The following is a 16,531-nucleotide window of genomic DNA, read 5'->3' on the forward strand; positions in this document are numbered from 1 at the left end:
TCAAGCTCTGATTGGAAAAAAAAAAGTTTAAAGTTTGGATAGAATTCATGTTTTAAAAGTCCCACTTTGATATACCTGCCGTAGAATGCGAGATGTGCCGGTGAGTAAGTCATGATGCTCTGCTATAGCTCTTTGTGAAGCCAGTGAGATCTCAGGGAAATCAACAAGCGGATGTACCTGAAACATTAAAAATAAGAACCCTTCAAAAACTGTATGTTCTACTGGTTTTTAAAAATGTTTTTCTGCCCTCCTTTCCGATCATGTCCACCCGTCCATTGTTTTTATTTGGACACCAGCATATGAGTTGAAGTAAAGGCATTACTTCAGGCATTGTGCATAACACATTGTCAAGCCTGATGAAATCAGAACAAACATTTAAATTGGTTTTTTTAAGATTATTTTTAATATTAGATTTGTTTACATTGTCTTTTTATATTGTTGTTAGCCGCCCTGAGTCTTCGGAGAGGGGCGGCATACAAATCTAATAAATAATAATAATTATAATTATAATAATTATAATAATAATAATAATAAATAATAATAATAATAATAATAATAAAAAATAAAAAAAAACCAGGGTTGTATATTTATTGTACTTACCAGAGTATTTTCCTCTTTAAGCACATTTTCCCCCATAGCTTTACTGAGCAGATCTCTTGGAAAGTTTAGTTGGTGTTCAGAAATGAATTCATTTACATTGTTTTTCCTGGAAGATAAAATAGGATTAGAAAAGGAGGAGAAGGAAGAGAGGGGAGAAGGGGGGGGGGTTAATATGGGGTTTCCCAAACTGTAAGTTGTATTAGGGGAGAATGAAGAATGTTGTGATTACATTGTCACAATAAATCCACCTTTCCCAAATGTTAATTGTCTTGTTTTCATTATTCATTTGTGTTTGTTTTGGGTTTAGGGTGAAGGTGTACCTTAAGAAGGTAGTAAAGGAAAAATGTGATGGCAAAGGTTTAGGAATCCCTGATGCAAAATCATACATGCATAGAGGTAAGGCACAACACTGCAGTTGGTTTACAAAGATGGATATATTAATACAGGGGTATCAAACTCACAGCCCGCAGGCTGGATGCATCATGTGCTCACCACGCCCACCCCCGTTTTAGCAAAGATGGGGGAAAAGTCATGATATGTCATGTGACAATGAGACGCCGTGAATTTGACACCCCTGCATTAATAGTTTGCTATGTGTTAAATAGATAACTGGAGAGGGAGGAAAGTAATCAGTTTGTGCAAGACAGGTTAAGAGGAGAGTAGCCCAGTAATGAAAGGAGCTATGATAAGGTAGTTCATCATGAAAGCCCACAGTCAAAAAAAGATAACTGGATGAGCATGGATTTAAAAGTGAACAAAGGAGTAATTCAAAGGCCAAGTTCTTCATTCTTCATCTTTTTGTGTAAATGTCCATGGTGGTAGTAATTTTGTTTTCTGATCAATAAGGTTCTTTTTCCCATTAGAAGTAAGATGGAAAGAGTGTTTGGAAAGTATGCAGAATTTACAAATGAAAGGTGAGATTGTCTTGAAACCTATAGGGCAGTGATGGTGCCCTATAGGTTTTTTTCCTTGGGTGCTGAATGACTGTGGGCGTGCACTAGTGTGCATGGGCAAGTGCCCAAAGCCATAATTCAATGCCTGGGGAGGGCGAAAACAGCTTTCCCCGCCCCCCCCCCCCGAGACCCTCTGGAGGCCAGAAATGGCCTGTTTCCCAACTTCAGGTGGGTCCAGTAGGCTTGTGTTTCACCCTCCCCAGGCTCCAAAGACTTCCCTGGAGCTGGGGGAGGGTACAAATGCCTTACACCCAAACCCCGGAGGCTCTCTGGAAGCCAAAAATGCCCTCTCAGAGCCTATGTGCAAGCCAAAAATCACAGTCAGCACACAGATGCATATTGGAGCTGAGCTAGGAAAACGGCTCGTGTGCCAGCAGATATGACTGTGCGTGCCATCTGTGGCACCTATGACATAGGTTCGCCATCACTGCTATAGGGTGAGCCAGGAAAGGAGATAGGGAGAGACTAAAATATATAGTAAAAAGCTGACTTCAAATAGCAACAGCACATAGACTTATATAGCACTTCACAGGGCTTTACAGCCCCCTCTAAGCTGTTTACAGAGTCAAAATATTGCCCTTTTAAAAATCTGGTTCCTCATCTCAATTTAAGTCAGTGAGATTGGAGTTGCCGAACTGCTGATAGCTGGCAGGCGCCAGATGTAGCCTCCAGTACCTAAACACTGCGCCCCCATGGCTCTTAACATTATTCAAAACAATCTCTTCCTGACATGCTCACTTAAAAATTCATTTCTGATGGATTTTTGGACCAAGATTTTTGGGTTAATTTACAATGTATCCACCTATATTTTGGAAGAACATTAGTAAAACTGATATATTCTTACTGTAACTTAATCCATGCTTAAATGAGTGTGTCTGCAGAACATGCAAATGTTTACATAGCTTCAGCACAATTAAATCAGATAATAACATCGTGAAAATTCTATAATAAAAAGAGAAGCACTGTGATGTTTACATTAGAAAATTGGAACACTTGTTATGGGCTGCCTATGGTGTTTGTTTGTTTGTTTGTTTGTTTGTTTGTTTGTTTGTTTGTTTGTTTGTTTAGTTAGTTAGTTAGTTAGTTAGTTAGTTAGTTAGTTAGTTAGTTAGTTAGTCAGTTAGTTAGTCCAATACACAATAATACACAATGAAGGTAATAGAGGACACCTTCGAGGAAATAGAATTAGAGAAAGAATAGAAGAAAGAGTATAGGATAAAATAATCAATGAGAGAATAGAAGAAAGATATAGGGATAGAAGAGAAGATATATGGGATATAGGAGAGACAATAGGACAGGGGTCGGAAGGCATATTTGTAGGTTGCATACATTTCTAGTAATACAAGCCCAGGATTTTATCTATGGTTTTAAAATATTACCATCACCATCTATATTTTAGTTTCCACACAAGAGGACTTGAGCAAAGGAAATTAGAAAAACAGTAAATTTAGGTATTACTTGGCAAGTCTATGATCTGTTTGGTCATCCTTTGAGAAAAAAGTAGTGTAGTCTGATTTGACCAGAATGAATTGTAAATGTTAGTCTGACTATATATATTTTTACCCCAAAGACCAATTCTAGAACATTCTATATCATAACTAAAGAAATAATTAAGATCTGAGTTTGTAACATTAAGATATCTATTATCACTTTCAAAATCTATAAGCTACTCTCATTATATTTATTTGTTCAGGTTTGTATCGGCAATTTAGCCCAAATGGTGGAATTTACTACAACCTTTGAATCTTATATGTTATATCTAAGATCCACTCACAGGCAAACAAATTTCACTAATGTCAACATTTATTTCCCAAACAAAAAAGCAGTATGATCACAAGCAAACAAAAAAAAGAAGTAGGAATGAAAGAGACTTTTGATTTCCTGCAAACTTCCTCTTTGATTTTGCTGATGGAAAACTGGCAGGGAACATCAGAAATCATAATGATATGATTGTGTGAATCAGTGGGTGGGTTTCACTTACCTTGCCACCAGTTTGCTTCCTCCTCTGCCACAGCTGTGCCTCACGGGCGCACACGTGCTTTGCGCACCTGTGCAGTAACAAAAAATTTCAAAAATCCCCTCCCCCAAAAGCCAAAACTAAGATGATGGCAGATGGGCAATGCCAGAAAGTCATCTTCTGCACATGTGCAGAAGAGAAAAAACAGAAATAAGTCCCTCCCCTCCCAATATCCATACACATCCCAAAATCCCAAAAACAGTGGCGGCATTCATGGACCGGCACCGACAGAACCGATTCTGTGATGCCGTTGTGATGTCACCAGTGGTTTGTTACCATTTGGGTGAACTGGTCCGAACCGGTCCAAACCCACCTGTGGCGTGGATGTTGTAACAGTGACAACTTTGCAAATAAAACTGATGTGAATATTGTGGAAACTTCAGTTCCATGGGAGAGATAAGTCCCAGAATTTTCATGTATTCTTTAAGTGAGAGGATCTTAGGCACTTTGATTCAAAGATTGTTGTGGCATAATCGCGTCATTTGAGTTAAACTGATAATAAAAACATGAACAAATAACATAGTGAGAGTTTTAGTAGTATATAGGTTTTGAGGATGATGATAGAGGTTGTAAGGTACCAGATCTTAAATTAATATGTCATTGTAAGTGTGTATGGGCTTTGTGATATATTATTTACTAAATATGAATAATTATATATAAATCTCCCCTCCAACCTCAGAGAGAGAGGGGGGTATCTGAATAGTTCTGTGGCTACTAAAGTACAGACTGTACTAAATTACATTTTTTAAAAAGCCCCCAAAATCAATATTTGCCTTATCCCATCCTTTTGTGAGGTACATCAACAGGACAGCCAATGAAATATCAGGCTGAGTACTGGGAAAGAGGATTGATTCCCAGTACAGTTGAACAGTGAAAAAGAGGATTTAAAGTAGTAAGGACAAAAATGAAGGCAGACAGGGAAATGATGTGAATTAAGAGTTGTTGAACATCCATCACATAGGTTGGGCTCTTTGAAGAGGCTTTAGCAATGGCAGGAATCGATTTTTCATGCTAACATCAACATAACAACAATACCAACAGGATTACATACCAAGTTATTATCAACTGGATGAAATGTAGCAATTTTTTCACCCCTTGGCAGGTGGAACAGGTTTTGTTGCCTCTTCCAGAACAAGTATTACACCTTTTAGATATAAAAATGGAACCTGTTTAATTATATATTTTTGTTTATTTTAAATACTAAATATAATACCAAACATAAAATACCTATTTTTCAAAAATCTCTGTATACAGACATACTGTACATACATATACACATATTTAAAAATGTGACTTTTATTGTTAGCAAATTCCAGTGAAAGTAAAATTCCATTTGATTGAAATTTTTAAGAAAACTATATTTAAGAAAACTAGGAAAACCAGAAGGAAAAAAAACCCCTAAAGATGCAGGAGATTTTAAATGAAGTGGAATACTGTATTTCAAATCAATCAGATTATGGTGAGAGAAGGTCCTTAATTGAAACAATTAGTATCAATATTAATAAGGACAACTTGTGTATAATTTATTTTGTAATATCTTTCACATTTAATTCCCAGTGTTTGCTAATTGTATTAGTAGAGTCAGAATTTAATTCAGCCCAGGAAGACAAATGGATAGAAAAAATCATTTTTCCTTTTGATATTTAAAAAGACAATCGGGAGGAGGGGGAGAGGGAGAGGGAGGGGAAGAAGAAGGAGAAGAAGGAGGAGGAGGAGGAGGAGAAGAAGAAGAAGAAGAAGAAGAAGAAGAAGAAGAAGAAGAAGAAGAAGAAGACCACTCATCTCTCAATTAACTTCACCTTCAAATGTGTTATCTTGTGCAGATCATTTGGTCTACATAACCTATCAATGCATTAAGTTACCCAAACTGTTCTGAATATATTTGTAAAATCTGACACTACCATGCTTTCTAAAAATATATTACCTCTGGAATTTTGAGAAATGGTGAATGAGAGGAAGGATTAAATGTAGCGTGGTTGATATGAGTCCACTGTGTGACATTACCATTCTGACTACTAAGATAAAAATATAGAAACTAAAGAGATAAAATCTGGCTTGCTTCTTAATTAACTCTGACTCAACAGCTAATTGACTAAACTCCGTGATTTATCCCACTAATACTGAGATTATTTAAAAACCAGGATGGCAACACAGGAAATTAGCATGAACATCTGCACATTGCGGCTATTTCTAGATTCAACAGGGGAAGATTAGGTGACCCTTTCAAGAAATGTATTATCCTGTCTGTAACAGTTGCAGATGGCATATGTTTGTGGTTGGTAAATTTATATAGCATTAGTGTGATACAGATCAGTAGCAATTACCTACTGATTTATTAAAACATTTTAAGAAACTGTTAGTTCCCAAAGATCCCCATTTTCAAATTATTGCCTTGATTATTTGTTCTTTGTTATTTTAAGCTTAATGGACTCTTATAAAATACTTTGGAAGAACAGAGAGGTATTTTGCATTCCCTAAAGATCATGGCAAATGTATTTTAGCAAGTGGAAAAACTAAAATTTGTGAGCTGCATATAAGCTTCAGTAAATAGATATTAGCTGCTGACAAATATTGGTTAAAAAAATGGGAAACCTAAAATCAGTAGGGAAAAAAAGTTTTGTATATCATGCTGAGATTTGGCTTTTTCCACAAAATAATTATTATTGAACATGATATCTTTATCTCTGCTCCTATGATTTAAGAAGTTATATTCATTTCCTAGTGAGTTCTACTATTTTCACTGGAAAAAATAATTATTATATTATATCCTTATATTTTTATGGAGGAAGCTCAACATTGTTGTTAGGGATGGGAGTCAGATGTTAAAAAAGAAGAAAAAATAATAGCATTTTGCAGAGAACTGGTGTTTCTATATATTTTCTTCTCATTTGTCTCAGGAAGAAGAATTGTCTTTATATCTGGCAATTCAACTAAGCTCAATAGAGTATTTTACCCTCTTCCTCCTCTGTTTTACTTGCCAATATAAATGTAGGAAGTAGTGGTTAAAAACACTAGGCTACAAACCAGGAGATCCTAAATTCTAAGCTCTCTTTAGGCATGAAGGCTAGTGAGTGACTTTGGGCTAGTCAGTCTCATTCAGCCCATGAAATTGGGCGTTGGTGACAAACTGGTTGGTTAATCCAGTCCCAACCACTGGATCAAAACTTTGAAAAAAAGCAGACATTTCAGTTGCAGGAAACCACTAGGAAAAAATATATATTAAGAGAATGCGAAATATTTTTAACATATTAGGCATTCATTTACTCAATTTGACATTGCTGATCATCATAAAAATATTTTTTGGGGGGTGGGGGCTAACTTTTTTCTGGGCAAAAAACCCCTCACGTTGAGTCTGTTTCTGGTCGTATACGACCCCGACCAAAAAGATTATTTTTACGTACTTGAATTTGGTCTTTTTGAAACTTTTTTCACTGGGAAACTAGTTTGAACATTTCTGAACATAATGATATGAAAATTGAACTGAAAAATTGATGCTTATATTTTTATTTTGATCAAAAAGCCCCCGCCCCCATTTTTTCAGCATTTTGTGTCAGTTTATATTTTTTTAGGCTACAAATCTCTAAGGAATTTTCCCCAAAAAAGTTTTGATATACTAAATTGAACATTCCTGATCATAAGAAAAATAAAAATGAACTGAAAAAAATGATGCTTATTTGTTTATTTTGGTCACAAAAGACCCCACCACCACCATTTTTTCAGAATTTCGTGTCAGTTTATATTTTTTTAGGCTACAAATCTCTAAGGAATTTTCCCCCAAAAGTTTTGATATACTAAATTGAACATTCCTGATCATAAGAAAAATAGAAATGAACTGAAAAAAATGATGCTAATTTGTTTATTTTGATCACAAAAGGGCCACCCCCTCGCCTTGCTGTGTGCCATTATTTTCACTTTTTATATATATTTGGCTAGAATTATTGGAATATCCTTTTGAAAAGCAAGAACATGGTAGCCAGACAACTAATTTTATGAAAGAAATCCATTTTACTAAAAGCAAATATGTAATTTTGAAATTAACAGCATAATTTTTATATAAATTGAAATAATTGAAAACATTGGGGGGACTTTTATCTTCAAAATAAACAAATAAGCATCAATTTTTTTCAGATCAATTTTCATATCATTATGTTCAGAAATGTTCAAGCTACCAATCCCACACCAGCTTTAGTGAAATAGAATGCATTTTGCAAGCAAAACTATTTATAAACTGAAAACAAAATCACAAAAACAGGGGGGGCATTTTATCAGCAAAATAAACCGATAAGCGTTAGTTTTTTTGTTTCAATTTTCATTTCATTGTGTGCAGAAATGTTCAAACTTGTTTCCAAGTGAAAAAAGCTTTCAAAAAGACCAAATATAAGTACTTAAAATGAACAATTTGCAGTCCGGTTCAAATACACCCGGGAACAGAAGATTAGGGTGTGTTTTTGAGCAGAACAGCAGGGTTAAATTGCTTTCAGAGACCAATCAGCAGCCAATGCAGCTCACGGAGTGATGGAGTTACATGGATAAATCTGAGTAAAACCATGACAGCCCGTGTGGCTGCATTCTGGACTGCATTTTGGACTAGTTGAAGTCTCCGAACATTCTTTAAGACTAGCCCCATGTAGAGCGCATTGCAGTAATAAACAAACAAACCTTGCAAAAACACATGAATGGGCTACAAACATTTACGTTTCCAGATTTTCCTCAGAGACTGGGGTAATATATTTCATTCATGGCCGACTCCCCTTCTGGTGTCATTTGAAGAGACAAGAGTTTACTTTTTTTGGCCTCAGTGTTGCTGATTTTTTTTTCTTTAATCTCCTATGAAATATATGAGGTTGAACCTTTCTGGTTAAAACCTAGATAGTATACAAGCAATAGTGATGCTTCTCTCAGTGCACTTTTAGAGAAAACCTAACCTCATTTTAATTACTTAATGACACTGACACTTCAGTCATTATTTTGATGCAGCTTGTTGTTTTGGAGTATGTTTTCGAAAGTGTAGTTTGGAACAACTTTCTTTTTTAGTAGGAAGTAGGAAGAAAGCTTTATGAACATTTCAAAACTTTCAGAACAATTTATTTCTGATCCCAGTGAAAAGCCAACCACTTATCCATAGACCACCTCTACAGTCTGGCTTATAAGAAAACAACTCTATTTGTCATTGTTCACAGTCACTCATGCCCTCATCAGCTTGAGGTTCAATTACTGCAACGTTCTCTACATGGGGCTACCTTTGAAAAGTGTTTGGAAACTTCAGATCGTGCAGAATGCGGCCGCGAGAGCCATCGTGGGACTTCCTAGATTCGCCCACGTTTCTGCAACACTCCGCGGCCTGCACTGGCTGCCGATTGGTTTCCAGTCACAATTCAAAGTGTTGGTAATGACCTTTAAAGCCCTACATGGCATTGGGCCAGAATACATCTGGAACTGTCTTCTACCGCACGAATCCCAGCGGCCGATAAGGTCCCACAGAGTTGGCCTTCTCCGGGTCCCGTCGACCAAACAATCTCGTTTGGTGGGCCCCAGGGGAAGAGCCTTCTCTGTGGTGGCCCCGGCCCTCTGGAATCAACTCCCCCCAGAGATTAGAACTGCCCCCACCCTCCTTGTCTTTCGCAAATTACTCAAGACCCACCTTTGTCGCCAGGCATGGGGGAGTTAGGATATTCCTTCCCCTAGGCCATTACAAGTTATGTATGGTATGTTTGTGTATATTTTTGGTTTTTATAATAAGGGTTTTTAATTGTTTTATTAAATTGGATTGTTACATGTTGTGTTTTATCATTGTTGTTAGCCGCCCCGAGTCTGTTGAGAGGGGCGGCATACAAATCCAATAAATAATAATATAATAATATATCTATCTGTCATGTTACTCTTCCTCCCAGCCACTTGATGGCTCCTGCACTGAATTAATGAAAAGCCCTTGAAAAGAAGTTACAAAAAAAAAAGATAGAGTGGGAAAATCGTGATATATATAACTTCTATTCCAGGAAAAGAACAATGGACAATGAAGCAATATTGCTTTAAAGTATAACTCCAGATATAAAGATATGCATTTCTCTATTGCCAGAAATATTTTCTGATTTTTTAAAAATTCAGATAATAACTGTGTTCCTTTCTTATGTGGGAATGAAAGCTGCGTACATCACAAGAAACATAAAAGTATGTGGAATGCAGCAAAGCGAGCCTGGTAATAGAAGAAGAGATAATTGGATCAAGAATTAATGGGTGATTGAACCCTGAGAGCAATATGGAAGAAGTGTATTTTAGAGGTAAGAAAGCAGTCCTGAAAGGCAGCCAATCATTTCAGACAGATCTGGTGTTTCTTCAGCCAAACTCAAATATTCCAGTCTAGATTGCTTTTGGTTGGAATTGAGTGTGAACTGGTGCTCACTTTAGACTATGGGCAACAGTCAGTGTCAGTTGCTTCTTGACAGCAATGGGATGTGGGAATGACCCTGGGAGATAGAGGAACTCACTCCAGACAAGAGTCGGATAAGAGGCAGCTCTGGTGAGGGAAACATGGGAAGCATTTCAGAAGGTGCCCTCTCCCCTAGCTCTGGTGATTAAAAAGAAAGGCAGGATTCTGTTAATATAGTGAAGTAGGATTATTTTATTTGGAGGTGCTTCTTGTCTGGAATACAGCACAAGGGCGTCATCCAGAAATGGGTTCCTGTCAGTTCGGACCAATTCTATAGGCTGACTGGGTTTATTTATTTATTTATTTTATTTATTTATTTATTAGATTTGTATGCCGCCCCTCTCTGAAGACTCGGGGCGGCTAACAACAATGAAAAGACAAGGAAAAGAACCACTCATACATACAAGCATACCATGTATAAATTCTATAAGCGTAGGGGGAAGTGAAATTTCAATTCCCCTATGCCAGACGACAGAGGTGGGTTTTATGGAGCTTGCGAAAGGCAAGAAGGGTGGGGCAACTCTGATATCTGGGGGGAACTGGTTCCAGACCCAGCAGAGGGAGCTGGTTCCAGACACAGCAGGGACCAAGGCCTGCCACACCCCCATACGGTTCTCTTTTTTGCTTCTGAGCATGTGCAGAAGCTTTTTTTTAAAGTACTGAGTATGAGCAGAGAATTATTTGCAGGAAGGGACTCGTGCACAAAATATGCACCTCCATCAAAATGCGAACCAGTGGGGAAGATAAGTAGAACCCACCCCTGCCATCATCAATCAAGTATGTCTCCCCTCCTCTCTTTTTAGTCTCCAACAAACTAGGGATGGTTCTTTCTGAAACACTTTTCATGCTTTTGTCCCATCTGCAGACAGAGCTACTTCTTATCAGACCATTGCCTTAACTGGGGATCTTCATCCTGTCTCCCAACATCCTTCCCATATATCATTAGATTGCCCTTTCTACCTGTCCAGAAAGGCAAACTTCATTGGCTAAGTCATTGGCCATTGATCCATCAATTCATCATTAGATTGCCCTTTCCACCTGTCAAGAAAGGCAAACTTCATTGGCTAACTCATTTGCCATTGATCCATCAGATCATCATTAGATTGCCCTTTCCACCTGTCCAAAAAGGCAAACTTTATTAGCTAACTTCATTGGCCATTGATCCATCAGTTCAGGACACCCCATCTTAGGGACTGTTCCTTCCTCATTTGGCCCACTCCCCTAATCAAGCGAGAGGAATTTGCTTCACTTAGCGGGTTGTCCACTGGAAGATATAAGGTTTGAACTTCTTGGGTGAATGATAGTTAATTGACTTAACAGGCTATGACTGGATCAACCACAATAATCCTTTTTTTTACAAGTAAATAAATAAATCTTAGCTATTTAATTATTAACCAAGAATTAAATGACTGCACAGCTTCATAATGACTTGATAGAAGCAGGGAATTGACATGTGAGACACTGCAACCAGAGAAGTGACTGATGTTAACACAGAATAGACTGCTGATGACCATCCACTCTGAAGGATTTAATATGACGTGAGTTGGAAAACAGCAGTTTTGGATCATAGTTGGGGTGTGTTTACAATAGACTCAGAATGGAAGGATGGTTACAACATCTGTCCTTGCTCAGAAAGCAGTGAGTGGCCTCTGCTGATAGAAGCTGAAGTTCTCTCCATAGAGGAGGTAAATGAAAAATGAATTGCAAAACAAATATACAAATTAGAGTTCCTTGGCGGTCTTTAAGTTTGGCTGTTTTCTTGCAGACATTTCAAGAAACGTTGGCACAAAAGCAACCAAGTTTAGAGAGCTTCAAGGACGTCTCATTTTAACCCTGAACCTCAAGTATGAAATAAATACTGAAATATACCTATGATGGCCAACCTATGGCACGAGTGCCGCAGGTGGCATGTGCAGCTACTGTATATCTGAGGGCATGCGAAATGTTGCCCTATATCAGGGGTAGACAAAGTTGGCTCTTCTATGACTTGTGGACTTCAACTCCCAGAATTCCTGAGACAATCATGCTAGCTCAGGAGTTCTGGGAGTCGAAGTTCACATGTCATAGAAGAGCCAACTTTGCCTAGCCCTGCCCTATATCAACTCTGGCATGCAAGTGTGTATTGTCCAGCTGATTTTCAGCCTTCAGGAGGTTGTTTTCACTTTCCCCAGGCTTCAGGAAAGCCTCTGAAGTCAGTGGATGGTGAAAAATGGACCCAACAGGCCTACAAGAAGTTTGGGAATGAAATTCCAGTTGGGACGTTTTTCACACTACCCAAGCTTTAGGAAGCTTTCCTGAAGCCTGGTGAGGGTGAAAAATGGCCCAACCAGAAGTTAGTTTCTGAACTTCCAGTAGGCCTATGGGGTTTGTTATTTGCTATCCACAGACTCCAGAAGCTTCAGTGAGCCCTGTGCTCATGCTCACGGGGGGGGGGGGGGAAATCAGGAGGTTGCATGCATGCTCAGGGGAAAAGCCTTGCAATATGGGTGTGGGCCCATATCACACATGTGCACACTCTTTTGACACCCAAGCACAAACTGGTTTGCCATCACTGAAATATACAAATGAATTAAGAGGAAGAGGTTGACAAGGCTGGATGAATTGATCAGATCCTCAAGAAGACAAGAGTCAGAATTTTGAAGAACAAATAGCTGTCTATGGGTGCTTTGGAAGCAATGATAGTTAATAGGAATAGGAAGGTATAAAGGGATATAATGTATAATAGTCTAAACTAGATTTTCCCTGCTTTTCTTCCCTTCTCCTTTTCTTTTTCTCTTTTCCTTCAGTTGATTTTACTTAGTATTTATTTCTATATGTATTCTTTTTGTAGGATATTGCTAACACTGACAGGCAATATAATATGATGGTGTATGTATATTAACCTTCTATGTATAAAATGAGGGCAGTCACCATTGTTATTATCATTATCTTCATCATCATCACTTTATTAATTAAAGTCCTTACCTTTTGCGACCTGTACCTGAGCACATATGACACCGTTTCCGATATTTTAAATGTTTGGCTGTGGCTTTCTTGGCTCCATTACATGTGATACACCTCATCTATGGGGATAAAAAATAGCTAAGACAACATCAGGAAGAAAAAAGTATATATTCCAGAATAACAAAATAGTTAAGGTATGTTTTTATTTGATTTGGGCTGAAATTCTTTAAGCTCAGTCTCCAATTCTCTTCAGGCAGAAAATATTCAGAATGATACTTCTAGCTTTGAAATAGGTCCATTTCCCCCTTCCCCTTATGTAGTGTGTTTCTATGTGAAACATTGTATACAGAAATGAAGTTAATTTGAGTTCACAGAAAATAGAATGTTTACATTGAATTTGAGGGTTTATTATTAGCATTGTGATTTTAAAAAAAAACATCAAATGGCAATCTGGGCCTCTTTTCTAACTTTAGGAAAGCATGTTTTCCTTCTAAGCCAAGACAATTTATTATGGTATGCGAGAACTTGCTTTTTTGGCAATTAAACAATAGAAAGCATATTCTGAAGGTCCTTAAATGCACCTGCAAGATTAAAAGATACAAACTCATCTGCTAAAGACAGTAATGCTACCCACAATCAATGTTTTCTATTGTTCAATTCTCACACATAATCAATTGGTTTGATAGACTGTTTTCTGACATATCACATGTGCCGAATTTGTGTATCATTTGTTCGTGTATTCTATAGAAAGACCTTAATAAATGTTTTACACTTTGGCTTGACATACTTGAGATTCATGCCATTTGGAGGCGCTTTTTGCCAATTCAGTTTGCCAATTCAGAGATTATGTTTTTATCAGTTCCATACTGTTGTGGTTGGCTCTGGCCCAGCTCCTGTCCCAGGGAATGTAGAGGTGGATGCAGGGGAAACTTCAACATATCATAGGCCTGTGTTATTGCCGACAGAGTCAGTTCAGAGTTTAGTTTCCTCGGACGAAGAAGAAGGTGGGAGTGACTTGGAAGAGGGGGGCTTGGCACAGAGCCCAGGCAGTCAATCTCCATTATCTTCCATTGATTCGGATGAAGACGTCTTGGACCCACACAAGCGCAGAATTATGCGTAGAAGAGACCAAGTAAGGACATATTACCGGAGATAAGAGACGACACCTGTGTTTGGGTGGGGCTTTAGTAATTAGGGCTGCTGCTATAAATAGCAGTATGTGGATTTGGCCATTGTGGAAGAATATCTGATCGCAGTTCTTCAGGAATCGTGCCTTGACTTTGTTTGTTGATTTTTCACATCTTTGAAACCAATGCAGAGCAAAGTATGTGGGTGTTTCACTTTGTGGAAGAAGAAGGGGTGTGAAGTTTCTTCACAGCTGCTAGCTAAGTACTTAAAGACTGATTAAGGGAAATTGTACAGACTACCCAGTTGTTTTATTATTATTATTATTATTATTATTATTATTTATTAGATTTGTATGCTGCCCCTTTCCGTAGACCCTTTCCGTAGACTGTTTTGGGACGAGTGTTCTTTGCAATACAAAAAGAGTGCTCAGTTTATTTGGAATTTTGTGATAAAGAACATTGTTTTGAATTTTCAAACGTGTGTGTGTCTGAAATTTGTATCCTTGAATTTTCAGGAGGCTCCTACCAGAGAGCCCGGCAGAACACATACTAAACGCAGGGGTCTGAGTTTTAATAGCAATACATGCAACTTTCCTGTTAAACAGTAAGCATGCACAATAGCATTTTTTAGCATTGAGGAATATAAAATAATAAATACACTATCAATACTCACCCTGCCACCACCATGGCATGCACCACATTTGTATCGGCCCCTGCCATGGCATTTATGACATTCCTGAAATAGAAATGAGCCACTTAAAATACAGTCACTTAAAACAGACTATTGTAGACTATTTAGATCTGGTGATACCTGAATTAATCACATTGTGTAAACTCAGTCACATTGTACTTAATCTTATTTTCTTTGTTATAATACGTATACATTTCTATATATATATTTACATATTATACTTTTATTTTAGCTCTAACCTTTTATTTTTTGTTTTTCTATCCATCCATAGGTACCATTGATCCCAGGTTTCATAATAATCTGAATCTTTCTGGTGATGTAAATCTGTTGTCAGTCTATCTATTTCGGTTCATTCATAAATTTTATTAATTATTGTGCTTTCTGTAGATATTTCTGAGTTTTTCCAAAGTTGTGCAAATATTATCCTAGCTGCAGTAGTGATGTGTAGTATTAATTATTTGATACTTTTATTATAATCTTTTTTGAAAATTCCTAAAAGGGGGAGATTTGGTGTAAATTCTAATTACATTTGGGTTATTTCCTGCATCCATTTGTGTATTTTAGTCCAAAATCTTTTTGTTTCGGGGCACAGCTACCAAATGTGAAAGAAGGTCCCTTGATTTTTCCTGCATTGCCAGTAAATTAGGTTTCATTTTGGGTAAATCTTCACCAATTATGTTGGAGCCAAATGCCATCTGTAACACATTTTGTAATAATTCTCTTTGTACGATACTGATTTGATAGTTTAAGGTTTCTGTTCCATACCTATTCCCAATCTGCCAAGTGCATAATATTTCCTATATTTTGTGAGCACACTATTATGGATCCTTTAACCAAGTCTGAATTTCTTTCATATAAATGTAATAAATAGTTATAAAATTTGGAAATATTTTTATTTTCCGGGCCTGTCAGACGTTTATCTAATGTACTTAATTCCATTTCATTTCCATTATCCTTCATGTCTATCTTACATCAGGATTGTATTATTCATATGGCTAGGTATTGATCTTTCAATCTATAAAGGAGGCTAACAAACAGAAATACCCTGATCTTCAAATATAGGATGAGCTGTTACACAGAACAGGTTTATTAGTTATTGTTTTGATAAAATTACCTTGAGTAAAGAAGAATGAGGAACACGAAGCCTTTTTGTGTCTTCCTGAAACATCTGTGGAGCTTGGACTTTAATGTCCCAAGGTCGAGGAGATACACCATTTTGTGGACCATCCACTGAAGCATCTGATAAAAGAAAATAAATAGATGCCACAATTCAACATAAGATTTCTCACTTTTAAATCCATTGTGATCAATCAAACTAACATTTTAAAAGTGCATCTTTGAATTATATTTATTCTTATCAGACATTCCTATCAATTGTTATATCTGCTGTGGTTGATTGATAGCACTGAATTTATTTTACTACATTATTACAGTATTACATTACATTATGAGCCATGGTGATGCAGTGGTTAGAATGCAGTACTTCAGGTTACTTCTGCTGACTGCCCACTGCCAGCAGTTTGGCAGTTTGATTCCCTCTGGCTCAAGGTTGACTCAGCCTTCCATCCTTCCGAAGTCAGTAAAATGAGGACCCATATTGTTGGGGGCAATAGGCTGACATTAAACTGCTTAGAGAGGGCTGTAGAAAGTGAAGGGCTGCCAAAACTTTTACTTCCAAACTTTGATCATGGCTTATGCAGGATGCCCTGCATTTTCTTTCAACATCTTTCAGTGCAAATTGAGTGGAGCTCCATTTTTGCTACTCCACTGGGT

The 16,531-nt window shown here is 37.4% G+C and overlaps 1 protein-coding gene across 2 annotated transcripts in view; it reads right to left on the reverse strand.

Moving 5' to 3' along the window:
* Window positions 1-16,531, reverse strand: part of LOC139158440 (protein SSUH2 homolog) — a 59,281-nt gene that overhangs the window by 11,100 nt on the left and 31,650 nt on the right. For both annotated transcript variants that reach the window (XM_070735748.1, XM_070735750.1), the window contains 6 exons: window positions 15,873-15,997; window positions 14,741-14,803; window positions 12,962-13,059; window positions 4,622-4,714; window positions 601-706; window positions 76-177 (listed from right to left, as the gene is read on the reverse strand). In XM_070735748.1, coding sequence (XP_070591849.1) covers window positions 76-177; window positions 601-706; window positions 4,622-4,714; window positions 12,962-13,059; window positions 14,741-14,803; window positions 15,873-15,997 — 587 coding nt within the window. The remainder of the gene's footprint in view (window positions 1-75; window positions 178-600; window positions 707-4,621; window positions 4,715-12,961; window positions 13,060-14,740; window positions 14,804-15,872; window positions 15,998-16,531) is intronic.

The sequence above is a fragment of the Erythrolamprus reginae genome, chromosome 2 (assembly GCF_031021105.1).
Source record: "Erythrolamprus reginae isolate rEryReg1 chromosome 2, rEryReg1.hap1, whole genome shotgun sequence".
Taxonomy (NCBI): domain Eukaryota; kingdom Metazoa; phylum Chordata; class Lepidosauria; order Squamata; family Dipsadidae; genus Erythrolamprus; species Erythrolamprus reginae.